The sequence below is a fragment of the Pogona vitticeps genome, chromosome 5 (genome assembly GCF_051106095.1).
Source record: "Pogona vitticeps strain Pit_001003342236 chromosome 5, PviZW2.1, whole genome shotgun sequence".
NCBI lineage: Eukaryota > Metazoa > Chordata > Lepidosauria > Squamata > Agamidae > Pogona > Pogona vitticeps.
The window spans coordinates 115973201-115995624 of NC_135787.1; the positions used below are offsets into that span (position 1 = coordinate 115973201).

Below are 22424 nucleotides of genomic sequence, written 5' to 3' on the forward strand. Positions count from 1 at the left end.
AAATTTGAAACTCAACAAAACTTGGCTTCCAGCTCTGAAAAATTCAGTGTGCAAAAGGTCAACGACCTCTACCCAGCCACAAGGACCGGGGATCCATATAAAATTACGTATGTAAAATAAAGATAAAATTACCGCTAGGTAGCCACAAGCATCTTGCCTGGCTGAGCCAGAACTGGAAGCCAAGACCGGGGATCACTACACACAAAAGACCAGCTAATGATACCCATCAATCACAGTGACAGATAATCTCTCCTCCTTATCACAACGATACACCCACAACAAGACACACTAATCACCCAATTGCCTGAATAGGACAAAAGCCTATCTCACAGCCATAAATACTCCACTCCCAAGCAAACTACACCAGAGCACAGAGTGCTGTCCTCTGAAGATGATGGCCACAGAGACTGGTGAAATGTTAGGAAGAACAACCTTCAGACCACGGCCAAAGAGCCCAAAAAACCCACAACAACCAATTTGAGAAGTGCTGCTTTTCAAACAGAATACCAAATGAAACATACACAAATTATAACTATAGTTTCATGATAAGAGCTTGGATGATACTGTTCAGTTAGCAGAAGATACTTATGTTGTATTTCACACAGAAGGGGAGAAGACCACACTTGTGCCTACTCAGGAGGTGAAGACCACTCAGGAGGTCCCTTGTGCTGTCCCTCCCTTTCTACCTCCCTCTCTCCCTCCCCTCCCTCTCTCACACACAGAGAAACCCCTTAGCAGGAATAGAACATTAGTCTCTACATATGGCTACTGTAATAAACAAATGAGCTCAAACATATTTATAGAGAGACAGAGAGACATCTGTTAGGTTAATCTGTCAGCCATTTTACTAAGCATTTAGGGGTGCAAAATGAGCTAGAAAAGCTTCAGTTATGATTTTCAGTCCAATCTGGGATTAATCTAGAAATACAGTAACATCCTCCCTTGCTGTTTTCTCAAAGCCTGATCAATGCACCTGAGGACCAGAGATTTGAGATGTTACATATTAAGGATGAAATAGCATGAAACTGAATGAGCAAAGACAATAACATAAGTGCAGTCAATTTTCATCTCAATCCACTTCATATCTTAATTGTTTCAAAATATGAATTTTATTATTTACATTATAACAATGTGAATATTCCAAATACAGTATCACAACTTATCTGCTGACATACCTAAAAGAGGGTGCAAAGGAGCTTCTGTTGGTGCTGTAAAAAGAAGAAAAATAATCTTTAAATGAGAAAGAATAAAAATGTTATATATTAGTGTCTAAAGATTCACCTGTAAACTGTTACCATCACTTTGTTCTATTCATGGTGGAATTTGGTTACAACCATTTTTTTTTTTTTTTTGCATTAAGGGTGAAACTATTGGCCTAAATCCATTGGCAGTCCCAGCTAGAATAGATCTGTTGAATCAACTGCTGAATAGTGCATCAATATTTCATTGATTCAATGGATTCATTTTACCTGGAATTACCAACTGGATTCAGGCTACTAAAGGAAGTTACTAAAAGCTTCCAAAACTGAATATGTAAAAATGAGTAGCTTCTCAAAAGAAGATCCTCACACTGTCTATCCTTAATAGTGCCAACTGTGGCACACACGCACACAAAAAACAAACAAAAAAAAAACCATTCTCCAGAGGATTTCCTAGTCTTCCAAGGCAGACTTCACAGTGTTTAGACAACTGCAGAAAGGAGGTGGTACCAATTCAGGTGTAACCAGCAAGATTCGGAGGAAGTACACTGTTAGATCCTGACTCTGGAGTGCAATTGGGAGTAGTGCAACCAGAGAGACTCCTAAAATCTCTACTGTGAGACCCCTAGTCCAGTATAGATTTGGAATAGCTGCAATATCTTTGTCAGAGATCTAGGATGAGCTTCTTCACTCTTTTTGGCACTTGTGTAATGCTCGATTTGTAAATATTTGTGGCCATGCCCGGAATATTTTACTTGCTCAAGAAAGTACCCCTAGTTTTTAACCCACTCTCCTACACCCTTTTTGAGTACAGGTTTTATGCTTCAGGCATCCTCCTCTAGCACATGCACCAGAATACATTTTTCCTATACTTTGCTTTCCATTTCTAGGATGGTTTAAATGACTGAGTGCTGAATTTTTCACTGGGATCCAGGGACCACTTCATGTACTACAGAGGGTGGGGGGAACTGCCTGCTTGCCTGTCTATCTGGTTCTTCCTGTACCTATTTGATCTCAGAATAGCCCTGTCTGGTAAGTAAGGCTGAAAAAGTGATTGGTCCAAGGTGACCTAGCAAGCTTCATGTCTGAAAGGGAATTTCAGTCTGGGTCTCCAGTGGGTCATAACAGCATAAATAAAGTTTTCACATCATTTTCCATCACAAAAAATGCAGTATTTGCAGTTGTAAAGCTGCAACCAGCCTTAGGACTTTCACTTAGGCCACTGAGAAATAAGATATGAGGTTATCTACAGTCAATCTTCTCCCTTCTAGCATTCGCCACAGAGATTATTGATTACAGAATACTGCTTTTGTTATGCTGGTAATATTGATGTAGACATTTTAATTAGGATTCATAAGAACAATAAATGTATTGTAGAAGCTGTGGAAAAAGCTGAGTTGCAGTTGCATTTTGGTTTTGAAATAAATTATTTGTAAGGTTAAGAAAGCACTAAACTTTATTTATTGAGTTAATCAAGTACTAAACTGATAAAATGCCTAATAAAATGCTGTTCTCAAATTCTTTCCCATAAAACCGGAATATGAGGAAACTTCATTTGCAAAAATTTCAAGGGTGCCCAAAAAGGCTTAGGCATTCTTTGCCTCAAGTACCTTTCAACTAATTTTAAATTCTAATCCTTCACCTGAGAAATTATAGAAGCACTATGAAGTTGCAATTAAATGAATGATGGACCTGCTTTCATATCCCCAGGAATGATTTCTTTATTACAATTTATATTTTATTACACTACGGTACACTTTTGACCTTCGCATATTATAATCATTGTCCAAAAATGTCATATACTTAGAGTACCATATAAAATTAATCATAGCACTTTTCAAAGTATTTCCAAGTTGAGAATTCTACCAGACTAAAAAGATTATGAGTACAATCTGGCCAAGCAGCATACATTTAAATCTGCATATATTTAAATGGAAAGAAAGATGAACCAGCATTTAACTCTTATTTTGAAATTAATGGGAATTAAAAGTCCTCACTTTTGTCTGGACTGTGCTTTGCATTTGTATTTTATGGATACAGATTGGTTTATATAATCAGGATGAGTGGGTAGGTGTTGGAACTGTGCATTTTCTCATGAATAGAACCCTCAAAGAAGACATGGTGAATCACAACTAAATAAATAGGTAAAACTTTTTTTTACCTACAGTATCTGGTAGTAATTGACCAGATAGACGGGATATAAATAAAATAAAATAAAATAAAATAAATAATTTTGTTTTGCCCTTAGAGGAAAGGCTTTTCCAAGTTTTTATGCTCATTGCATCAGTTATCTTCCTGATATTCAGACACCTTTGTCATGTCAGGGTAGGTGGCTTCGGAACTAAGGACTAAATTATGCAAAAAGCAATCCTAATAAGCTTGTTCAGGCAACAGCAGCTAGCCACACCTCTGAAAGTCTCCTCCAGGCAGAAGTGAAGTGATAACTGAATGATCAACAGAAGTGGAAGCAAATGCAAGCCACCTCCTGCTAGTCCTATAGCCCTCTCTTGTCACTAGTTTTCCCCTTTTTTGTTCCTCTCATCAACCATCTCAAGTTCCAGATACAGTGATGCCTTGCAAGACTAATGCTTCGTGCAACGAAAAACTCACAAGATGAAACAGTTTTGTGATTTTTTCCCCCTGTGACTTGTAAGATGAATTTTTCTATGGCCGTGCTTCGCAATACAATTTTCCCCCAATGCATTCCTATGGGAAATTTCGCAAGATGAAATTTTCGCAATATGAAATGACTCGCAGAACGAATTATTTTCATCTTGCGAAGTATCACTATACTCTCTCTTCCTCCTGCAGTAGCTCAATAGGGTGTATCATAGGCAGCCTATGGTTTGAGCAGAAATTTCACCCAGAAATGCTGGGGATGCTCTCCTATATTCTTAGGACAAAGAGCTGTCCCTAGAGTAGATATAGATTCCCAACAGGACCATCCAGTTTGAATCTCCAGCCCTCATTTTTTAAAGGTGAACAGGGCAGTTTGTACGATCTCAGTGGCTAAATATAAACTTTTGATACATGACTTGATTATGAGAAGTGCAAAACAAGCAAGTGTCCTAGTTCCATTGCTACATCCTCCAGATACTAAGGCTGTCATCCTGAGCATGTGTGCCTTCGGCTAAGCATCCTAGAAAACAAAGAATCTTCCTTCCCAATAACTACATACAGACATACTTAAAGTATGGCATACATAATTATATAACTGGATTGTGGGATTTTGACACTTTTATTTTTGAAATGTTTGAACTGCACACAGTCCTGTCAAAAAGAAAGTACACCCTCTTTGAATTCTATGGTTTTACACATCAGGATATAATAAAAATCATCTGGTCTTTAGCAGATCTGAAAATTAGGTAAATACGTCAGATGACACAGTGTAATATGTTGTTATGTGTTGTTCATCTGAGGTTGCATTTACCTGTTTTTCAGACCTGTTAAGGATCAGATGATTTTTTAATTATGTTCAGATATGTAAAACCACAGAGTTCAAAGAGGATGTACTTTTTTTCACATGCGTGTATCTGTACTTGCAGTCACAGTGTGATTTACATATATCTTACCAGCTTCATCCAGCTCTTCAGCACATCAACAATCAGGGCAGCTACATTGGTGGTATAAATTCATGACTTGTCTGCCAAATTGTTTTGCTAGATTGTGCCACAAAGCAGTCAACAAGAGACTTTTAACAGCTCCTTGCAGGGGCACTCTCTTCACTGCCTCTGAAAAGAAAATTTCCCCGATGCACATGGAGTGTTTCCCATATCCCACAGATCATGGAGAACATTTTCTTTCTTAGATAAGAATGGGAAGCCCCTGTGTATGTATGGGCCTCTGGAAGATAACACATGTGTATCATTAGGATTTGGGTCAATGACTAGCTTTCTTCATAATCACTTCCTCTTTCCACTCTAAGAAAGGCAAAAAGCCCACCAAAGGAGACATGTTTAGTTTGCTTTCTGCTCAAATCTAAAGCTAAACAGCATGATTCAATGCTTGTTAAAAAGAGACAGATGTAATTATCCTTGGCAACACTTCCTTCTATTCTTGTTTCCTTGCATATGTCTTTGTAATATTTAGCTAAATATTACTAAATCCCTTCTACATTATAAGGGGAACATTTATTAAGATCATGGGTGCAGTTTAAGAAGCTCCTGGGATCACTGATGTGAACTAACCAGGATTTGCTTTTAATCAGGTTTTGTAACCTGCCTGAAATCCTGCTTGTAAGCAAACAATTAGTGCACATTGTGTGGCGTATTTGTGGTGCTTGTTGAATTTCTGTAAAGCAAACCTCATCGACTTTCAAAATATAACAATTTTAAAAATTGGATTTTACCCATAAGCTTTCTGCAATGGTGCCACTTGCTAAGAACATAGCAATTATACTGAAGGGGACACAAAAGACAATGTTGAAGAAAATCCCAGGAGAAAGGAAAGTATCTTCGCGAATTTAAAGTAATCATAAATCACCAAAAGCCACTGCCAATGTTTTGCTCATTCACAGTGATATGGAGCAGGGAAACTGACTTGATGCTCAGCAGGCACTTGAGAGTTAGACATTTTTGTGAATAAAACTCTCAAGTTATACTTCATTGAGATTTTGGGTGCATGACATAAAGTAAAATTAAAATTTAAAAAAAGTGAAAAAAGTGGCCATGAAAGCTCACATTAAAATTTAAAATAAAGCAATTAGTCTTTAAGTTGCCACAGCATTTTTTACCTTTTTTTTTCTTTTGGTTTTGCTTGCTATAAAGGAAGCATGTTCAAGTGATGTGAATGAAGTAGTTGGACACATACATCTATTCAGGCCATCAAACAAAGCAATGTAAGGATAAGAACAAAAGTCACATTTTGGCAGCATATGTCCCATAGCAGGAATAACAGGAAGAATAGGAAAAAAAACCTGGATTATTCATTCATTCATTCATTCATTCATTCATTCATTCATTCATTCATTCATTCATTTAGCAGACGACATCAAGAAGAGGTGGCAAGAATACATAGAGGAATTATACCAGAAAGATTTGGATATCCTAGACCAGTGGTTCTTAACCTTTGTTACTCGGATGCTTCTGAACTACAACTCCCAGAAACCCCAGTCAGGACAGCTGGTGGTGAAGGCTTCTGGGAGTTGCAGTCCGAAACTCCTGAGTAACCCAAGGTTAAGAACCAGTGTCCTAGACAACCCAGATAGTGTAATTGCTGACCTTGAGCCAGACATCCTGGAGAGTGAAGTCAAGTGGGCCTTAGAAAGCATGGCTAACAACAAGGCTAGTGGAGGTGATGGCATTCCAGTTGAACTATTTAAAATCTTAAAATATGACGCTATTAAGGTGTTACACTCAATATGCCAGCAAGTTTGGAAAATTCAACAGTGGCCAGAGGATTGGAAAATATCAGTTTACATCCCAATCCCAAAGAAGGGCAGTGCCAAAGAATGCTCCAGCTATCGTACAATTGCACTCATTTCACACGCTAGCAAGGTTATGCTCAAAATCCTGCAAGATAGGCTTCAGCAGTATGTGGACCAAGAACTCCCAGAAGTACAAGCTGGTTTTTAAAGGGGCAGAGGAACTAGAGACCAAATTGCTAACATGCACTGGATTATGAAGAAAGCCAGAGAGTTCCAGAAAAACATCTGCTTCTGCTTCATTGACTATGCAAAAGCCTTTGACTGTGTGGACAACAGCAAACTCGGGGAAGTTCTTAAAGAAATGGGAGTGCCTCACCACCTTATCTATCTCCTGAGAAATCTATATGTGGGACAGGAAGCAATAGTTAGAACTAGCATAGGAGCATAGGCATCCTTCAGTCTCGAGAGACTATGGTAACATGCTCTGAATCGAGGAGTGTCCTCTCCAGAGCATGAAGCCCGGGTAAGGTAATATGGAGGATAGGCTGTTACCCAAGCAGCAGATCCCCCCTCTCCACATTGCTGAAATGGTCCAATGGAAAGGCAAGAGCCAATACAACTGGTTCCAGCAATGTCGCAGGAGTTGGCAGAACGACACATGCTGCCTTCGGGACTCCAGCTCCGGATTTTGCCTTGAGGTTAACTCCTGAAGCCTTTTCCATGAGTGGATATAGCCACAAGGCAGTGGAGGTTTGAAATTGGAGTTTTCCTTCTCCTAGATGGGCTGCCTTCCATGGCTGACGAGCCCCACCTACCCGGCACAGTTAGAACTGGATATGGAACAATTGATTGTTTCAAAATTGGGAAAGGAGTACGACAAGGCTGTATATTGTCCCCCGGCTTATTTAACTTATATGCAGAATACATCATGCGAAAGGCCAGACTGAAGGAATCCCAAACCGGAATTAAGATTGCCAGAAGAAATATCAACAACCTTCCATATGCATCTGATACCACTCTGGTGGCAGAAAGTGAGGAGGAATTAAAGAATCTCTTAATGAGGGTGAAAGAGGAGAGCGCAAAAAACGGTGTGAAGCTCAAGATAAAAAAAACTAAGATGATGGCCACTGGTCCCATCACCTCCTGAGAAATAGAAGGGGAAGATATGGAAGCAGTGACAGATTTTACTTTCTTGGGCTCCATGATCACTGCAGATGGGGACAGCAGCCACGAAATTAAAAGACGCCTGCTTCTTGGGAGGAAACTGATGACAAACCTCGACAGCATCTTAAAAAGCAGAGAGATCACCTTGTCAACAAAGGTCTGCATAGTCAAAGCTATGGTTTTTCCTGTAGTGATGTACGGAAGTGCGAGCTGGATCATAAAGAAAGCTGACCACAGAAGAATTGATGCTTTTGAATTGTGGTGCTGGAGGAGGCTCTTGAGAGTCCCCTGGACTGCAAGGAGAACAAATCTATCCATTCGAAAGGAGATAACCCCTGAGTGCTCACTGGAAGGACAGATCCTGAAGGTGAGGCTCCAAGACTTTGGCCATCTCATGAGAAGAGAAGACTCCCTGGAAAAGACCCTGATGTTGGGAAAGTGTGAAGACAAGAGGAGAAGGGGACAACAGAGGACAAGATGGTTGGACAGTGTCATCGAAGCTACCAACAGGAATTTGACCTAACTCTGGGAGGCAGTGGAAGACACGAGGGCCTGGCATGCTCTGGTCCATGCTCTGGGGTCACAAAAAGTCGGACACGACTAAACGACTAAACAACAACAAAAAGAAGGAGGTATTGGGGGGGTCTTATAATGAAGGGAAAAACTACTGCATCTGTTAATATTTTTTTCTCTTCTCCACAACTATCAAAGGTACAGGAAACCAATCTCCTTTTGCTTTGTGGCCTCTTGGAAACTCATAATGGGCTCTTTTAAAAATCTGGAAGTTACATGGCAAATACTTTTGATATTACTGCAAAAAATATGGAACGTTCACACATCTTAACAGTATCTTACAATTTAAAGTCTTATTAACTACCCAGCACTTCACTGAGCACAAATGGATAATGAAGATGACTAATATTTTAAATGACAAAATCTCTTACCTCCCTGTTCACACAGCTGTTGAGCTAAGGCATCCTTGAATATAACTTGGCCTCTGTGAGTAGCTGTTGCCCTGGAAATGCAGTAAGATAATGTATAAATAAATAAGCAACAACATTTTATTACAGCACAAATATCAAAAAAATACTTTCCATCTCATTTTGGAAGAACAAATGGCAAAGTGAATTCAAAGAACAACTGCTGTCTACCTTAGCTTTCTACACTGCAACCGCAGTCATCCAATCAATTAACCACATGAAGAGGCAAACTTTACAGTGGCAAAATTCTGTTGGCATAGTTATGCCAGCAAAAACCAGACCCAAAAGCTGGAAATAATTAATTGCATTAAACTGAATGCTTCCTATCCCCCTCCCATTGGGTTCTGGGGCTTCCAAGGGCTTTATTTTGCCCTGCGGAAGCCTTTAGGAGCTTTAGGATTGGTGGGGGTCCTTTAATAGTAAAAAAATCACCACCTCCAGGATTGGTGGCATTGGGAATGATTGAGCAGTAATTTTTTTTTACTATTGAAGGCTTCCCGCCCTGCCCTCCACCATCTCAAGGCTCCCAAATGCTTCCTCGGGGCAAAAGGAAGCCCTGGAGAGCTTTGGAACCTAATGGAAGGGACAGGAAGCTTTCAATTCATTTAAATTAATTATTTGTGGTGCCTGGATCCGGGTTATACCAGTATAACTATACCAACAGGATTTAGTCCACTATAATCATCATCATCATCATCTTCATCATCTTAGAAAGGACCCTACTGACCATCAACTCCAGCCTCTGTCAGGAAAGTATATAGGGAATCAACCTCCCTACCTCTAGTTCCACAGCCAGAATTCTAAACCACTGGTTTTTAACCTTGAGCCACTCAGGTGTTTTTGGACTGCAACTCCCAGAAGCCTTCACCACCAACTGTGCTGGCTGGGGTTTCTGGGAGTTGCAGTTCAAAAACATCCGAGTAACAAAGGTTAAGAACCACTGTTCTAAACCACTAAGCTGACTACCTCTGCAAGCAGACAGAAATGGGATTTGGAAAGACACAGAGGGATAGGCACCATTGTGCACCCAGATACTCCAAATGACAAGTTTTCCATGGATCTGCAGCCATTGTACAATAAAGTTTAGCAGATGTGCATCAGAGCAGAAACATTTATCTGATTATATCATGTGGTATTTTTTGTTTTTGTTTTCAGTGAGCCAAATAACAAGTTAATGCACTATTAAGTTAAAATGTATGACAAACGTAACCTTAAAAATATAATAAATGGAGTATTTACTCAGCACTGAAGTTCAAAACCTGGTATACTTCCATAATGTAGATCAAATCCATATCAAAGGTAAAACACAGAATAAAACAATTCTGAGCCCAGGAAATTGGTTTGAATTGAATAGTCCCGTTAAACAAAAACCTGATACCACTGTCACCATCACAGGAGCACTGATAGCAGCTGCTTCTAAAATACTGAAGAAGGGAGGAGCCTGTCCCACATCTCAATGATCTCTGGGGGAAGAGGTGCAGAATTATGTTCTGCATTGTTAATAGGCATTCAATTCAATTATGTTCTTCTCCTCGTACAAATTATAGTGATTCAGCTTTGTATTCCTTGTTCACTGACTGCCTTTTCAACAAACACATGGCATTTTTGAGCACTCATAAAGATAAAACTTATACTCTGATTGTGCCTGCATCATGAATTAGAGGAGAGGAAAGAGAAATGAGGGTAAATACACCAATAAATAGGTTGAAAGTATGGTGGATTTGATTTAAATCATGATTTAAATTTTTAAAAATCTGATTTTTTTTTGACATAGATTTTTATCCAACCTGGTTGAAAGTAGAACATATTTTTCTTGCTTATAGCTTTTATTAATTGGGTTTGCTACAGATAGTAACGAACATATATTGGTAACTGCCTGATGCTAAGAGTGGAAATGGCTGGCCTGGAGAGGAAAGATTCAGGTAGTTTAAACTGTTCATATTGCCATCCCAGAGGAAAACAGGGTGTGTCAGTCCATACTAAAACTATATTTCAGGACCTGCCACATATTGTAGAGAAAACCTGTTCAACAGATAGCCTTTTGGCAAACAGAAACAAGGTGCAATTGCCAGCCCAGCTGGCTTGTGTAAACAGAGCAGCTTCGTCTTGCACTTTACATCAGGTAACCTAATATTCTAGGCCACTTCTGCCCAGCTAGTGCAGGAAACAGCATAGTAGGCATCTCGTGAATAATGCCATCCCCTCCAGCAGTGAACCAGCGTGCCTGTTCACTCAATGCAGCTCAGTATTTAGTGTTAAAAGTGAGTGAAAGACATCTTCAAAGGGAGCAATAATGTAAATGAGAACAGTTCATTCACTTTTTAAAGCAAAAACTGCACCTCCAAATGCCACAACATTGTCATTACTGAAAGCATAATCATTATAGATGTAATATGCTTTCGTCAATGCAAGTAATTCCCAGTGCTTCTCCATGCAGTGTTATATATTCATCTGCAGTGGAAAATGGGTTTATTGGTGATAATTTAAAAATCTGTAGATACAATAAAAATATTAATGATTATTACTTGGTTACAAAATGTTTTAGAACTCACCAGCTTTGACTGCATTTACTGTAGTAGGCACTGCAACCCCAAACTCAAAGATAAATCTGGCTTTAGTGTAACTGGTATGCACAGAAGCTTCTTGTGCCAGCTGATTTGTGGGCACAACTGGATCAGATGGTGCAACAGCTGTGCTGCTTGAGATCAGCTGACAGAAGAGCCAGAAAAAAAAAGGAGGGCAGAAGGCGAGGAGGTGCTAATTTATACCTGATTCAAACCCCTCTCATTTCAGATCCACAACCACTATGCCAGCACAAATCCAAGCTAGTGCCACAGCAATCCTACATAATTTCCAACATCCCTGGGCTTGGAGGGCTTTGGATTTAGCACATGAGCCTCGTGGGGCCGTAGTTAAACTTTGGTGCTACTCATGATCTGAGTTTGGTCCCTGGCTCAGGCAGCTGGCTCAGGGTTGACTTAGCCTTCCATAATTCCAAGGTTGGTAAATTGAATACCCAGCTTGCAGAGTGGGGTGGAATGTGTAGCCTGGATAATTAAATTGTAAATCACCCAGAGTGGTATTTGAGCAGCACAATTTGCATGTTTTTTTCTGCTTTGCATAGTCTCTATTTACTTAGTATCAGCTCAGCCAAACATCTTGGCTAGTTAGGACTGCATCCTAAATTACTCTGAATTAGTTTTAATAAGAATAGAGTTGGAAATCTTGGATACCACTTATCTACATGTAATATTGCTCATCAAGCTAAAACTGAACCATCACACAGAAGTACATGATCCTCCAACAAAAACAAAACAAGACAAACACCTTGAAAATATTACTCCCAAATCCCATAAACCTGTCACAATAAGTTATGGTCATGGGATTTCATATTAGTGCCCACAAGCTATTTTCAGTTGAGGATAATATTATACAGTGTTAACAAAAAATATAGTTTAACTCTATAAAATTAGGATGAAAGAAAGATTATGACCAATTGCTCATTTTATCCACAATGGCAGAAATATTGTACAATCACTGAAATATACCTTATCTGACTTTAAAAACACAGAGATTTCATTAATAGTATGTTATGTTGTTTCATGTCCTTATTAGGAGGATTAGTTACAGCGATCACTAAACAGAAGCATTTACCCACTATATTTGATCAACAGCATTTATCACATTATCACATATTTGAATGCAATATTCTATAAATAGCAGCTCCTCAGAAATGTTAATTGTTGCTATTTGTGAATATTATTTTTTTCTTCTAGAGAAAAGAAGCTGTACCATTGCTAGCTGATTCCATACTATGTCACCGAGAAACATTCTTCCTGAATGAAGTTTTGAAGTTTTGTAGAGAGCAAGTGTTTGTATCTTGAAGAGGCGAATTAACAGATAAAGGTATTAATGCTCATACAATGCTTTCATTAAAAAGGAGGGGATCAAGAAGTATAAGGGATGGCACCAAAGTGGCATTTCAGGCTGCATTTGATTCACAGTTACGCCTGTCTGTCACTTCAGTTGCAAAGTTCTGTTTATTCCAAAGTTGAGTGATATGCTGTATATTATTTTTTCAGAAATTGAAAAGGTTACATTTTCTGAACTATAGCCAATGGTCATATGTTTGTGGAATCCAATGAGTTGTAGTCAACAACAACAACAACAACAACAACAACAACAAGAAGTAATTTTCCCATTGCTGCTCTTTTTACATTACTTGCTTCTGTACTTTAGTCATTGTTTACATAAACCCATCTTCCTTGAGCTGTGCACCAATATAATATGGACAGTGCATATATACTGTATGAGAGACCTTAAAATTCCTGGCACTTGTCTCTGCCCATTTGGTTCTCAAAGGTGAATTTTAAAAAGTGACTGCCAAACAGCATTGGGGTGAGGTTTTAAACTCCAACCCTGTTAGCTACAGTTTGGATTTGAACTCCTAACTTCTTAAGTAAAGGGCTGCCAAATAATTTGCAATACTTCTCACACACATATCCTCAAAGTTCCTACTTAGCCATGGGAAAAGGCAATGCACATATATGGCAAGCCACCACCAGAGAACTTGGAATAAAATTTCGTCCACGCATGAGTTCAAGCTAAACTGAAGGAAAATTATCTAGTGGTTGGAAGCAGATGTAATCTCCAGTGTGCAGTCCTGCTTGACTGATGTTAAGAGTCAATGTTGTCTTCCAGAAGGTGCTCTGGGCAACTATTCACAGTATTGTTCAGAAAAATTGTGATCCTTATGGGGTTCAAAGGTGAGGACAGAGGATACCTTTAATATTCGAAAATCACTGCTAGTTCATCGCCACCAGGCTCAGGACTGCCATTGGCAATCTGATGGTGACTTTTAACTTTTAAAGCCTCCCCACCCCATAACCCAAGGCTCCCAAAGGTTTTTACAGGACAAAAAGGAGCCATAGACAGCCTCAGAGTCTGGAAGGGAGAGACAGGAAAAGAATTGTTTCTGGCACCCAGAAATAATTTGTTTAATTATTTCTGGCACCCAGTTCCAGTTTACGCCAGCATAACTATGCCAACAAGATTTTGACCAATAGTTTTATGTGATAAAAGGACCAAAAATAAATGTTGTCTGAAATGATATGGTTAAAATTTCTGATTATTTACTGTTTTAGTATTTCAGGCCAAAAAATATTGGTGACGTGTGAGATTACTGCTACTTTTAATTTCGACTGGAAGATCAGAGAGGCATGTCAACTGTTTTTATAAAAATATAAGAACATTTCAAGATCAGAGAACCATTCAGAGTCTATCATAGCCCAGTATTCTATCTAATGGCAGACAGTCAGATGCTTCTGAAAAGTTGGTGTGGAGATTACAGCCTTCTCCATGCCTAATAGTCAGAAGCAGCTATGTTCGAAAGAAGTAGAGGTCCTGTCTAGCTATGAAGGCTAATAATCACTGACAAGACCCATCCATTCCCCTTTTCTTAATATTCCAAGGGAACTATTCTATTGAGGTTTTCCTCTGTTGGAATTCCAGTCAGCATAGTAATGCTGGATTGTGCTGCTTGCATATTTTTGCTATTGCACAAGCAGTGATTTCTGTGAAGAAAAGTCTTCTGCTTGCAAAATATCAACACTTGGACGAGCAGCACAATCCTGCATTATAACACCAGTATTTATTTATTTATTTATTTATTTATTTATTTATTTATTCATTCATTCATTCATTCATTCATTCATTCATTCATTCATTCATTCATTTATATTTGATGGGTCCTCAGTAGAACTGTTGCCTCAGCCTAGCGAGCTGTCTGGTCCCAGCACACAATTATCAAGCAGTTGGGAGAAGGGTAAGTCTTCTCAGGATCAAGCTAAAACAGCTCAAGGAGAGACAGTTCCCTGATGAGAGGGCAACTGGAGGAGGCAGGGTCAGGGAGAATAAAGGAGTGGGAAAGTAGAGGGTTGTCCCCTATTTGTGAAGAAGAGGATCCGTGTGAGGATGCAACAGAGGAAAACACTGGAAGTTGTCTATCCTTGTCTGATTTGCCTGATTGTGACAAGGGTCAGATAGAGGAGGTTCCAGTCACAAGCTTGGACAAGGCTACGTTAGCCTGGACACTCGAGGGCCCTGGAGAGGCAAATGACAACAGGTACACCAAGGGAGGAGATAGACAGAGAAGAGCTGCAGAGCCTATTTTGTTAATCTATATGAGCTTTCCCTAAAAGGGATGCTTCATAGACCCATGTTCTCCTTCTCTTGCTTTCCAGAACCTGGATTCTGGGAAACTCCAGTGAAATTAACTGGGACTTCAAGTTGGCCAGTGGTGCCGAAGGATTTAGAGAATATAATTCAGTCCTATGAGACTGTGAGGGAAAAGGCAGGGGAAAGTGATGCTGTACCGCTAATAAAAGCTGTTTTGAGTCAAGGAGCTGAACTGGAGCCCATGGAGTTACTGCCAGGGACCCCAGTCCTGCCAGCACTGCAGGAAGGGTTGCTGATGGGGTGCACATCAATTTAAAATCAAACAGCAAAATTTTAAAACATTCAAAAATTAAAACCATTGCACTAAAATCTATGCAGGCCACAATCCTCAACCTCCAAAGGTTCTTTAAAAATATGCATATCTTAACTTGGTGCTGAAATGATGCCAATGCTGGCACCAATTTATCCTCTAAGAGGAAAACATTCAGGAAAAGTCCTCCCCCACATAAGTCTCCACATGAAGGGCTATTCTCAATGGTGGGGCATGGAGAGAGGATCTCCCCAGCAGATCTTAATTAAAAAGTGAGTTACAAAGAAACAATGTTCACAATAATAAGTGATCTGCATCTGGAGAACAAGTCAGGACACTGAAGCCTGTCACTTCTAGGCAGTATGCTTCCACTGACACTACGTCTCCAATGGCACTGCAAAGGGACCTCTCATCCCTTTGCCAAGACACTGAGAGCTCACATGCTGATTACTGAACAGAAGGCAATGCACAATCTGGGCAAGGGTTTCATTCCCAGCCTGGGAATGATGGAACTGTCACTCCTCCTTGATCTAGGAAAAAAGGAGGGTAGGAACAGAGAAAGTGTTTGCTAGAGCACCAAGTCCTTTCCTTGATCTCTGGCTAAAGCTGTAGCAGCCTCTGGGTCTGTTGTGCCAGAGCATGACTCAGAACATGATTCAGAGCAGTCCCCAGACTGCTCTAAATGTTGCCAATAACTTTTTTGTCTTTTAGGTGTGCCAAGATCAAATGAGTGAACAGGTGGCTCCAAATCATTCTATTTTCTCTACTTGCCACACCAAGCACAGCATTAAAAGTGGTTGCCTGAATCTGTTTGCCCAAAGGGTCTTCACTTGTGCCAAAGGATTACCAAATGGCCAGTGACACTTTAACTTCATCCAGTCATAAAAACATATAGCTGGTTTTTTATGTGAATCTAGCAAAAGGTATACACACTTGACTAAAATAACTACAGTGGTGCTCCGCTTAATGATTACCCGCTCCATGATAAATCCGCTTAACGATGAGGTTTTTGCAATCGCTTTTGCGATCGCAAAACAATGTTTAAATGGGGAAAATCTGCTTTACGACTATCGGTTCCCTGCTTCAGGAACCGATTCTTCGTGTTACGATGGTTTTAAAACAGCTGATCAGCGGGTCGCAAAATGGCCGCCCACTGTGCAAAATGGCTCCCCCGCTGTGTTTTAGGACTGATTGTTCGCTTTACAGGCACCAGAAAATGGCCATCCTATGGAGGATCTTCACTGGATGGTGAGGTATTTCAGCCATTGGAACACATTGAACGGTTTTCAATGCATTTCAATGGTCTTTTTACTTTCGCTTGACGACAATTTCATTCTACAGCGATGTTGCTGGAATGGATTATCGTCACCAAGCAAGGCACCACTGTACTGTGAACTTGAGCTTCTAACACCAGTATGTTGAAGGAGTTTACAAATATTACTTCAATCTTGAAGAACAAAGAACCACCACATAGTAAATCCACACAATTATATCGAGTGGGATATAAAGATTAATACCATAACTAAGAATACATGTTTGTCAGAGAAGCAATGGATTTTCCCAATTATATAAAATGATTCACAACTTTTCACAACTGAGAACAAGGAAGGCTAACCAGGAATGTGTGATAGCTAAAACAGCCAGGATGCTAATAATTACACTGTGATAGAATGAAGAATACGGTGTGGTGTAGTGGACAGCGTGTTGGACTTAGTTCAGGAGACCTGGATTCAAATTTCTACATGTCCATGGAAACTCACGAGCAAGTGGCAATCTTAAACTGCACTTTGAACATCTTGTGTACCTCGAAAACCCTATTAGTATCACAATGAGCTGGAACTGACTTGATGGCACATAGCAATAGCAGAGATAGAAGACAGTGTGGGTTCTGGGATATCAAATTTGTAATTAAATAAAAAATAGATGTCTAATATAATTGGCAAAAGATCTGGGTAATGCTCTGGCAGGGGGAGGGAAAACAATACTGAATAAAGGTAAGACTCTGCCTCCACTAATCATCCTACAAGACTTGTGGAAGGTTTTTTGTTTGCTTGCTTGCTTGTTTTTTGCAATTATAATTCGAAGACAGCAATTCTGTTTGCTAGCTACATAATGAATTTGAATAAACATTATTTTATGAGAGGATGGTCAACTTATGAATGTTGGGGAGCTCACTGCTCCCTCTCCAATCTGCTGGTGGATGTGTACATACCTGACTCGCCAACATTTTGTGGCGATGAGCTCTGCACAATGCCAAACTTGACAGCAAATCTAAAAGAGCCAGAAAAAATGTTTGGAAATATACATTTCTTCTTTAAAGCAAGCACTGTGTTTTCAAACCAATTTGGGGCACAAGGAGCATTTAACAGCCTTAAAACAATGCATGCCACCCATATGCTTTGTTTTCAAAAAGGAAAAATAATCATTCTCCCACAGTTTTCCCATCTAACTTGTTGAGGAATTTAGTGGAACAGAGGGCTACTTGGAGATGGCCATGAACTGTGCTTTGGTGGTTCAGCCCAGGTTTGGTGCTGGGCCTGCCCAAGTGTTCTGTGGGCCCCATACAATTCTCTCCTCCCCACCTTCTCTGTGCAATCGCCCAGCCATTCACTATGGCATGCTTCCCTTCTCTGCCTTCTCTATGTGACTGCCCACTCAAACAGGAGGTGGGACAGAGAAGCCTGGGGCAATGCCGGTGAGTGGATGATTGTGCAGAGAAAGTAGAAGAAGGAAATGTGCAGTAAGTGTGTGGGGGAAGGAGGCATGCTGCAGCCATTGACTGAGAGGCAGGGAAGGGAAGCATGCAGAGCCATGGAACACATGTGCAGGCACTACATCAAACCAGGCCAAATCACTGAATTGTGGTTCATCTCTAACTGCCACCAATTTTTGGCAGCACAGTTTGAGGGAGCTGAAGGTTGAGAGACACAGTTGTACAGCGACAACAGCCTATGAACTGTTCTACTAAATACTCATTAAAATAATTTCTACTTTACATTTTCTGGGATTACAAACCATTTGAATTATTTCTTGTGACTCTGTATATCTGATAGATTCAAATGGGCCTACTTCAGTTGCGACTTAATATGCTAAAGGAAGTCACAGCTAGAGTAGGCCCATTTGAATCAATGGAAATTACAGAAGAGTTGACTCACCAAATAAACTGATTCAATAGCTTGTGCCAGTGACCTGCTATGCCAAGCAACTGGAATTCAACCAATGTATGCATGAGATAAATGCATGTATTTTGCTTCCTTGTTCATTCTGAATTTAGAACTCAGTGAAGCTATAGTTCATTTCTTTTTGAAATGGGAAACTCAAGATTTCTGATAACAAAAGCAGAAGTTTAAGAAAAAACAACACGACTGGAGCTAAAGTAATAGCAGAAGCAATACAAGAACTTCAAGTTCCTTCTTACTGTCTATGAGAGTGCCCTCTTCTCAGCTCGCACAGTGAGACTGAAACACGCTAATCTTAGCACCAAAAAGGCCTAATATGAAAGATGCAAGCAATTATTGACTTCTCTGGGTCATTTCTGCATCATAAGGGGAAAAAACAAAGTTGATCACAATTGATAAGAATGAATAGGTGAATGCAATGGAGGAGCATTAGGTAAATCTCTCCCTTCTGGGTAGGTAATCATATTTGGCTCTAACTGGTACCTCAAAGAGGCACTGGCTTCTTTTCTTATGAATATGTAAAAGATCTAGCATCCCTTCAATCAAGCTGAGGGTTTCCTGCCGAGAGACAGAAATCACAGCTCAGTAGTTTTCAGTTTGAGCTCTGGGGAATTTTAGAGCTCTTTAAAACTAAGCAACAGTCCACAATAAGATGAGCTGTTACAAGCAACTCACCTGAAAATAGATCTGCCTAAAAAAAAAAAACTCCCCACAACTACTGATTGACTGTAGCAGTGCTAACACATCACCTCCAATGTGCACACATAGGTGAAAGTCTGGTATATAACAGCATATTTTCATTTCATGGCAATATGAGTAAAAGCAAGGCCTAATAGGCTTCCCCAATACCCTCCATGTCTGAATCCCTCATCGTTTGTTTGATGTATATCCCTTCTTTCTCTGAGAACTGGGACACAAAGCAGCTATAACATATCCCAGAATCTTTTGCAGTCGGCACGGTTACTATGGCAATAATGAAATAGGGCTTGCTCAGCAGACTAGTCAATATGGAAAGGGTTTGAAAACCACTATTGTGGGCACATTTATTTCCTGACCCAGTAGTGATAATCATTTATAGTCTACAACAGAGTTTTGCAAATGCCAAGGTACCTATACAACTATTTCTGCAACTGGGGTCAATAAACCATACTTTGAAGTGAAGCAAAATGGTATAAAGAAAGTTGAATGTATGGAGTACAGTCCTATCCTCTATTGGAAGCCATGTCACATTTGGTTCAATGGGTTTACTCCTAAAGCAGGTTAGCACTGGCATGACGGATTCATGTAGACAAACTAAGTTGGAAGTGAGGCACGATCCATTACGGAAATTATTGATAAGCATGACAGATTTCCTTTTCCACTTCATTTACAAAGTCTGCAACAATTAGCAGAAGTGAGCAAGGGACTCTCAGGTTTGCCTTATTTCTGGTGCAGAAGAGAGTCCCACCCATGTAGACAGGACTGCACTTGCCTTTCCTTCAGCCTACTGTACCAAACTCTCCCTACTTATAGGAGGAAGTACATCTGAAATTCAACAGGATTCAGTACTAATCAGAATCAATGTGAAGAACTAAAAAAAAAGTGGATCATAGAACACATTTATATAGACTTCACATACATATACCTGTACATTGATCTGATCTGAGCAAGGACTAGAAACTAGATGTGATAGAGAGCTTAGTTAGAATGCCAACTCACTGTGTGGTTGGTATGAAAAGGTCAAATTACATGTACAGCATGAATAGGGAATGAGTTGACAATATCTAAGTGTGCTGCCCTTATACAAATATATGGTGTAGCTAGTGTTGGAATATGGAAAGCTAGTTCTGGTTACCACAACTGAAAAGAGTATTCTAGAGGTGGCTAAAATATAGAACAGAGTGACTAAAATGGCCAAGGGGACTGGAGCAACTCTCCTATGAGGAAAGACTCATTTGGGACTATTTAGCTCAGAAAAAAAACCTAGTAAGGGGAGACATGATACCATACAGTTATGCATGGTTTGGAGAAAGGGCATTCATTCCAGCTGAATAGCCAAAGCTTCATAACACCCAAAAGCAAGTCCATCTTCACATAGTGCAACCATGGAATTCACAGTACCACAGGATGTAGTGGTAGCCACTAACCTGAGTGGCTTTTAGCCCTCAGACACAAGGATTTAAAGAAATGAAAACCAAAAACAATACACTGATGAGTTGAGAGGGGTTCCCCCCCCCAGGTCAAAAAAATTAAGGGTTAGCAGTATAGTTAGGGCAAGGAACGCAGAAGGGTTTAATGCATCACCTGAATGCACTATTACCTGAATGCACTAAGCAACACCTTCCCCCAATAGGGGTAACCTAATTACAACCAAAGGATGGCATGTCTGCTCTTTGGCATCATGGTTTGCCATGGTGTGGGACTTTTTTTTTTGTTCCATCACTTTACACTGGCTAGTACAAAAAGCATCCAAGTGGCAAAATTTATAGATTTGCTCGGACCAATTTTATCCCAGTGGTCTTTGTCATATGGGGGGGGGAGGTCTGTACATGGCAACTAGCTGAAATATGGAGATAGTGTTTACAATCCTTCAGACTTCTCACAATCCTGCTATGTGCCATCAAGTCACATCCAATTTATGGCAACTATCATAGAGTTTTGCAAGGTATATGAGGAATGTTTTTACTCATGTCACTCCTCAGTGCGGCCTCCATTGCCAAGTAGGGATTTGAACCCAGTTCCAGTCTAGCTCTTTATCCAGTATACCACACTATTGCCCTGTCCTAGTCTACTGTTCAGCTATTCTAGGAACAGAATCCTGGACTAAACAGGACTTAGGGTTGATCTAGGATAGTCCTTATTTTCCTGTGTTCATTTTTAATTTTAAAGTCCCAGGTCTAGAACCATTAGTGGGCCAATTGGAAATTGGAAAAAAAAAACTAAAATCTGAAAACCTATATTGAGCTAAATATATAAGCAACACACAGGAAGAAGACATCCGTCACTTACAATATTGATAAAACTTATTTGCTCTAGAATGTTACTATCTCTCTGTTCTCTTGTATTATTTGGATTTTCAATTACTTTTTTGCCAACCCTCTGCATTGGTTGGCTAAACCATATCTGAACAGCATTGGTATTAATTGTAAGTCACAACACTTTGAACAGTACTTGCAACATGGTGTTACCTTTGATATGAATGAAAATCACATACACACCAAATCTTTCTGTACTACCAAGAAAGGGTTATTGCAGTGGTGCCTGCCAAGTCAGTCAATTCATATAAATAATAGAACAAGCTTCTATTGTTTCTCTGCTGGCAGGACTCACAGTACCAACAATTTAAGTCCTTTCCATCAGAGAAATAATGTACATTATACATTCTATGTTGTTTATTAATATTTATGTTACCTATGTTACCTATGGATTACATACTGTACATAATTAACAATAATAGGAATTTCACATACAGTATTGAGTATTCAAAATCTTCAGCTGCTATTTTGGTTCCATTGCTCATTTATATATAAAAAGTCTATAGGCAATACACAGTAAATTTGGGATTGCATCCTTCAATCTTTTCAATTAAGTACCTGCTGACATTGGGTGTTGCTTCTCTGTCTTCTATAAACTAGAAGGTGAACTGTTGTTATTGGGTACCCACAAGTTGTTTCTGACAGGTTTTTTACTTTTTATTTTTACAGATTTAACACTGAAACATTGAACCAATAAAGAAAAGGAAAACAGAAAAAGAACAAAAGAAATATAAGAACTGTAAATACAATAGTATTAGTACTCACTGAATCCCACCATTATAAATCTGCAATGTGAATATAATTATAAGCATCACTGCATACATCTCAGAGTACACATGTAAATCAGTGGAGGCCTTCCATGTGTCCAAGTGAATGTCCTCATTAAATTGGTGTCTGTAGCATACACGTTCAAATGTAGCCAGAGCTAACAGATCCTGTCACCACTGAGTAGTGCAGGGATGGACAATTAATTTCTATAGGGGGCCACATGAAAAATCCAAACTGTGTTTGGGGGTGGGTAGTAATAGGCCCCCAA

The 22424-nt window shown here is 39.7% G+C and overlaps 1 protein-coding gene across 2 annotated transcripts in view; it reads right to left on the reverse strand.

Moving 5' to 3' along the window:
- The window catches only part of RELN (reelin), a 383519-nt gene that overhangs the window by 225988 nt on the left and 135107 nt on the right, over positions 1-22424 (reverse strand). For both annotated transcript variants that reach the window (XM_078394334.1, XM_078394333.1), the window contains exons 4-5: positions 8673-8743; positions 1176-1208 (exon numbers count right to left, since the gene is read on the reverse strand). In XM_078394334.1, coding sequence (XP_078250460.1) covers positions 1176-1208; positions 8673-8743 — 104 coding nt within the window. The remainder of the gene's footprint in view (positions 1-1175; positions 1209-8672; positions 8744-22424) is intronic.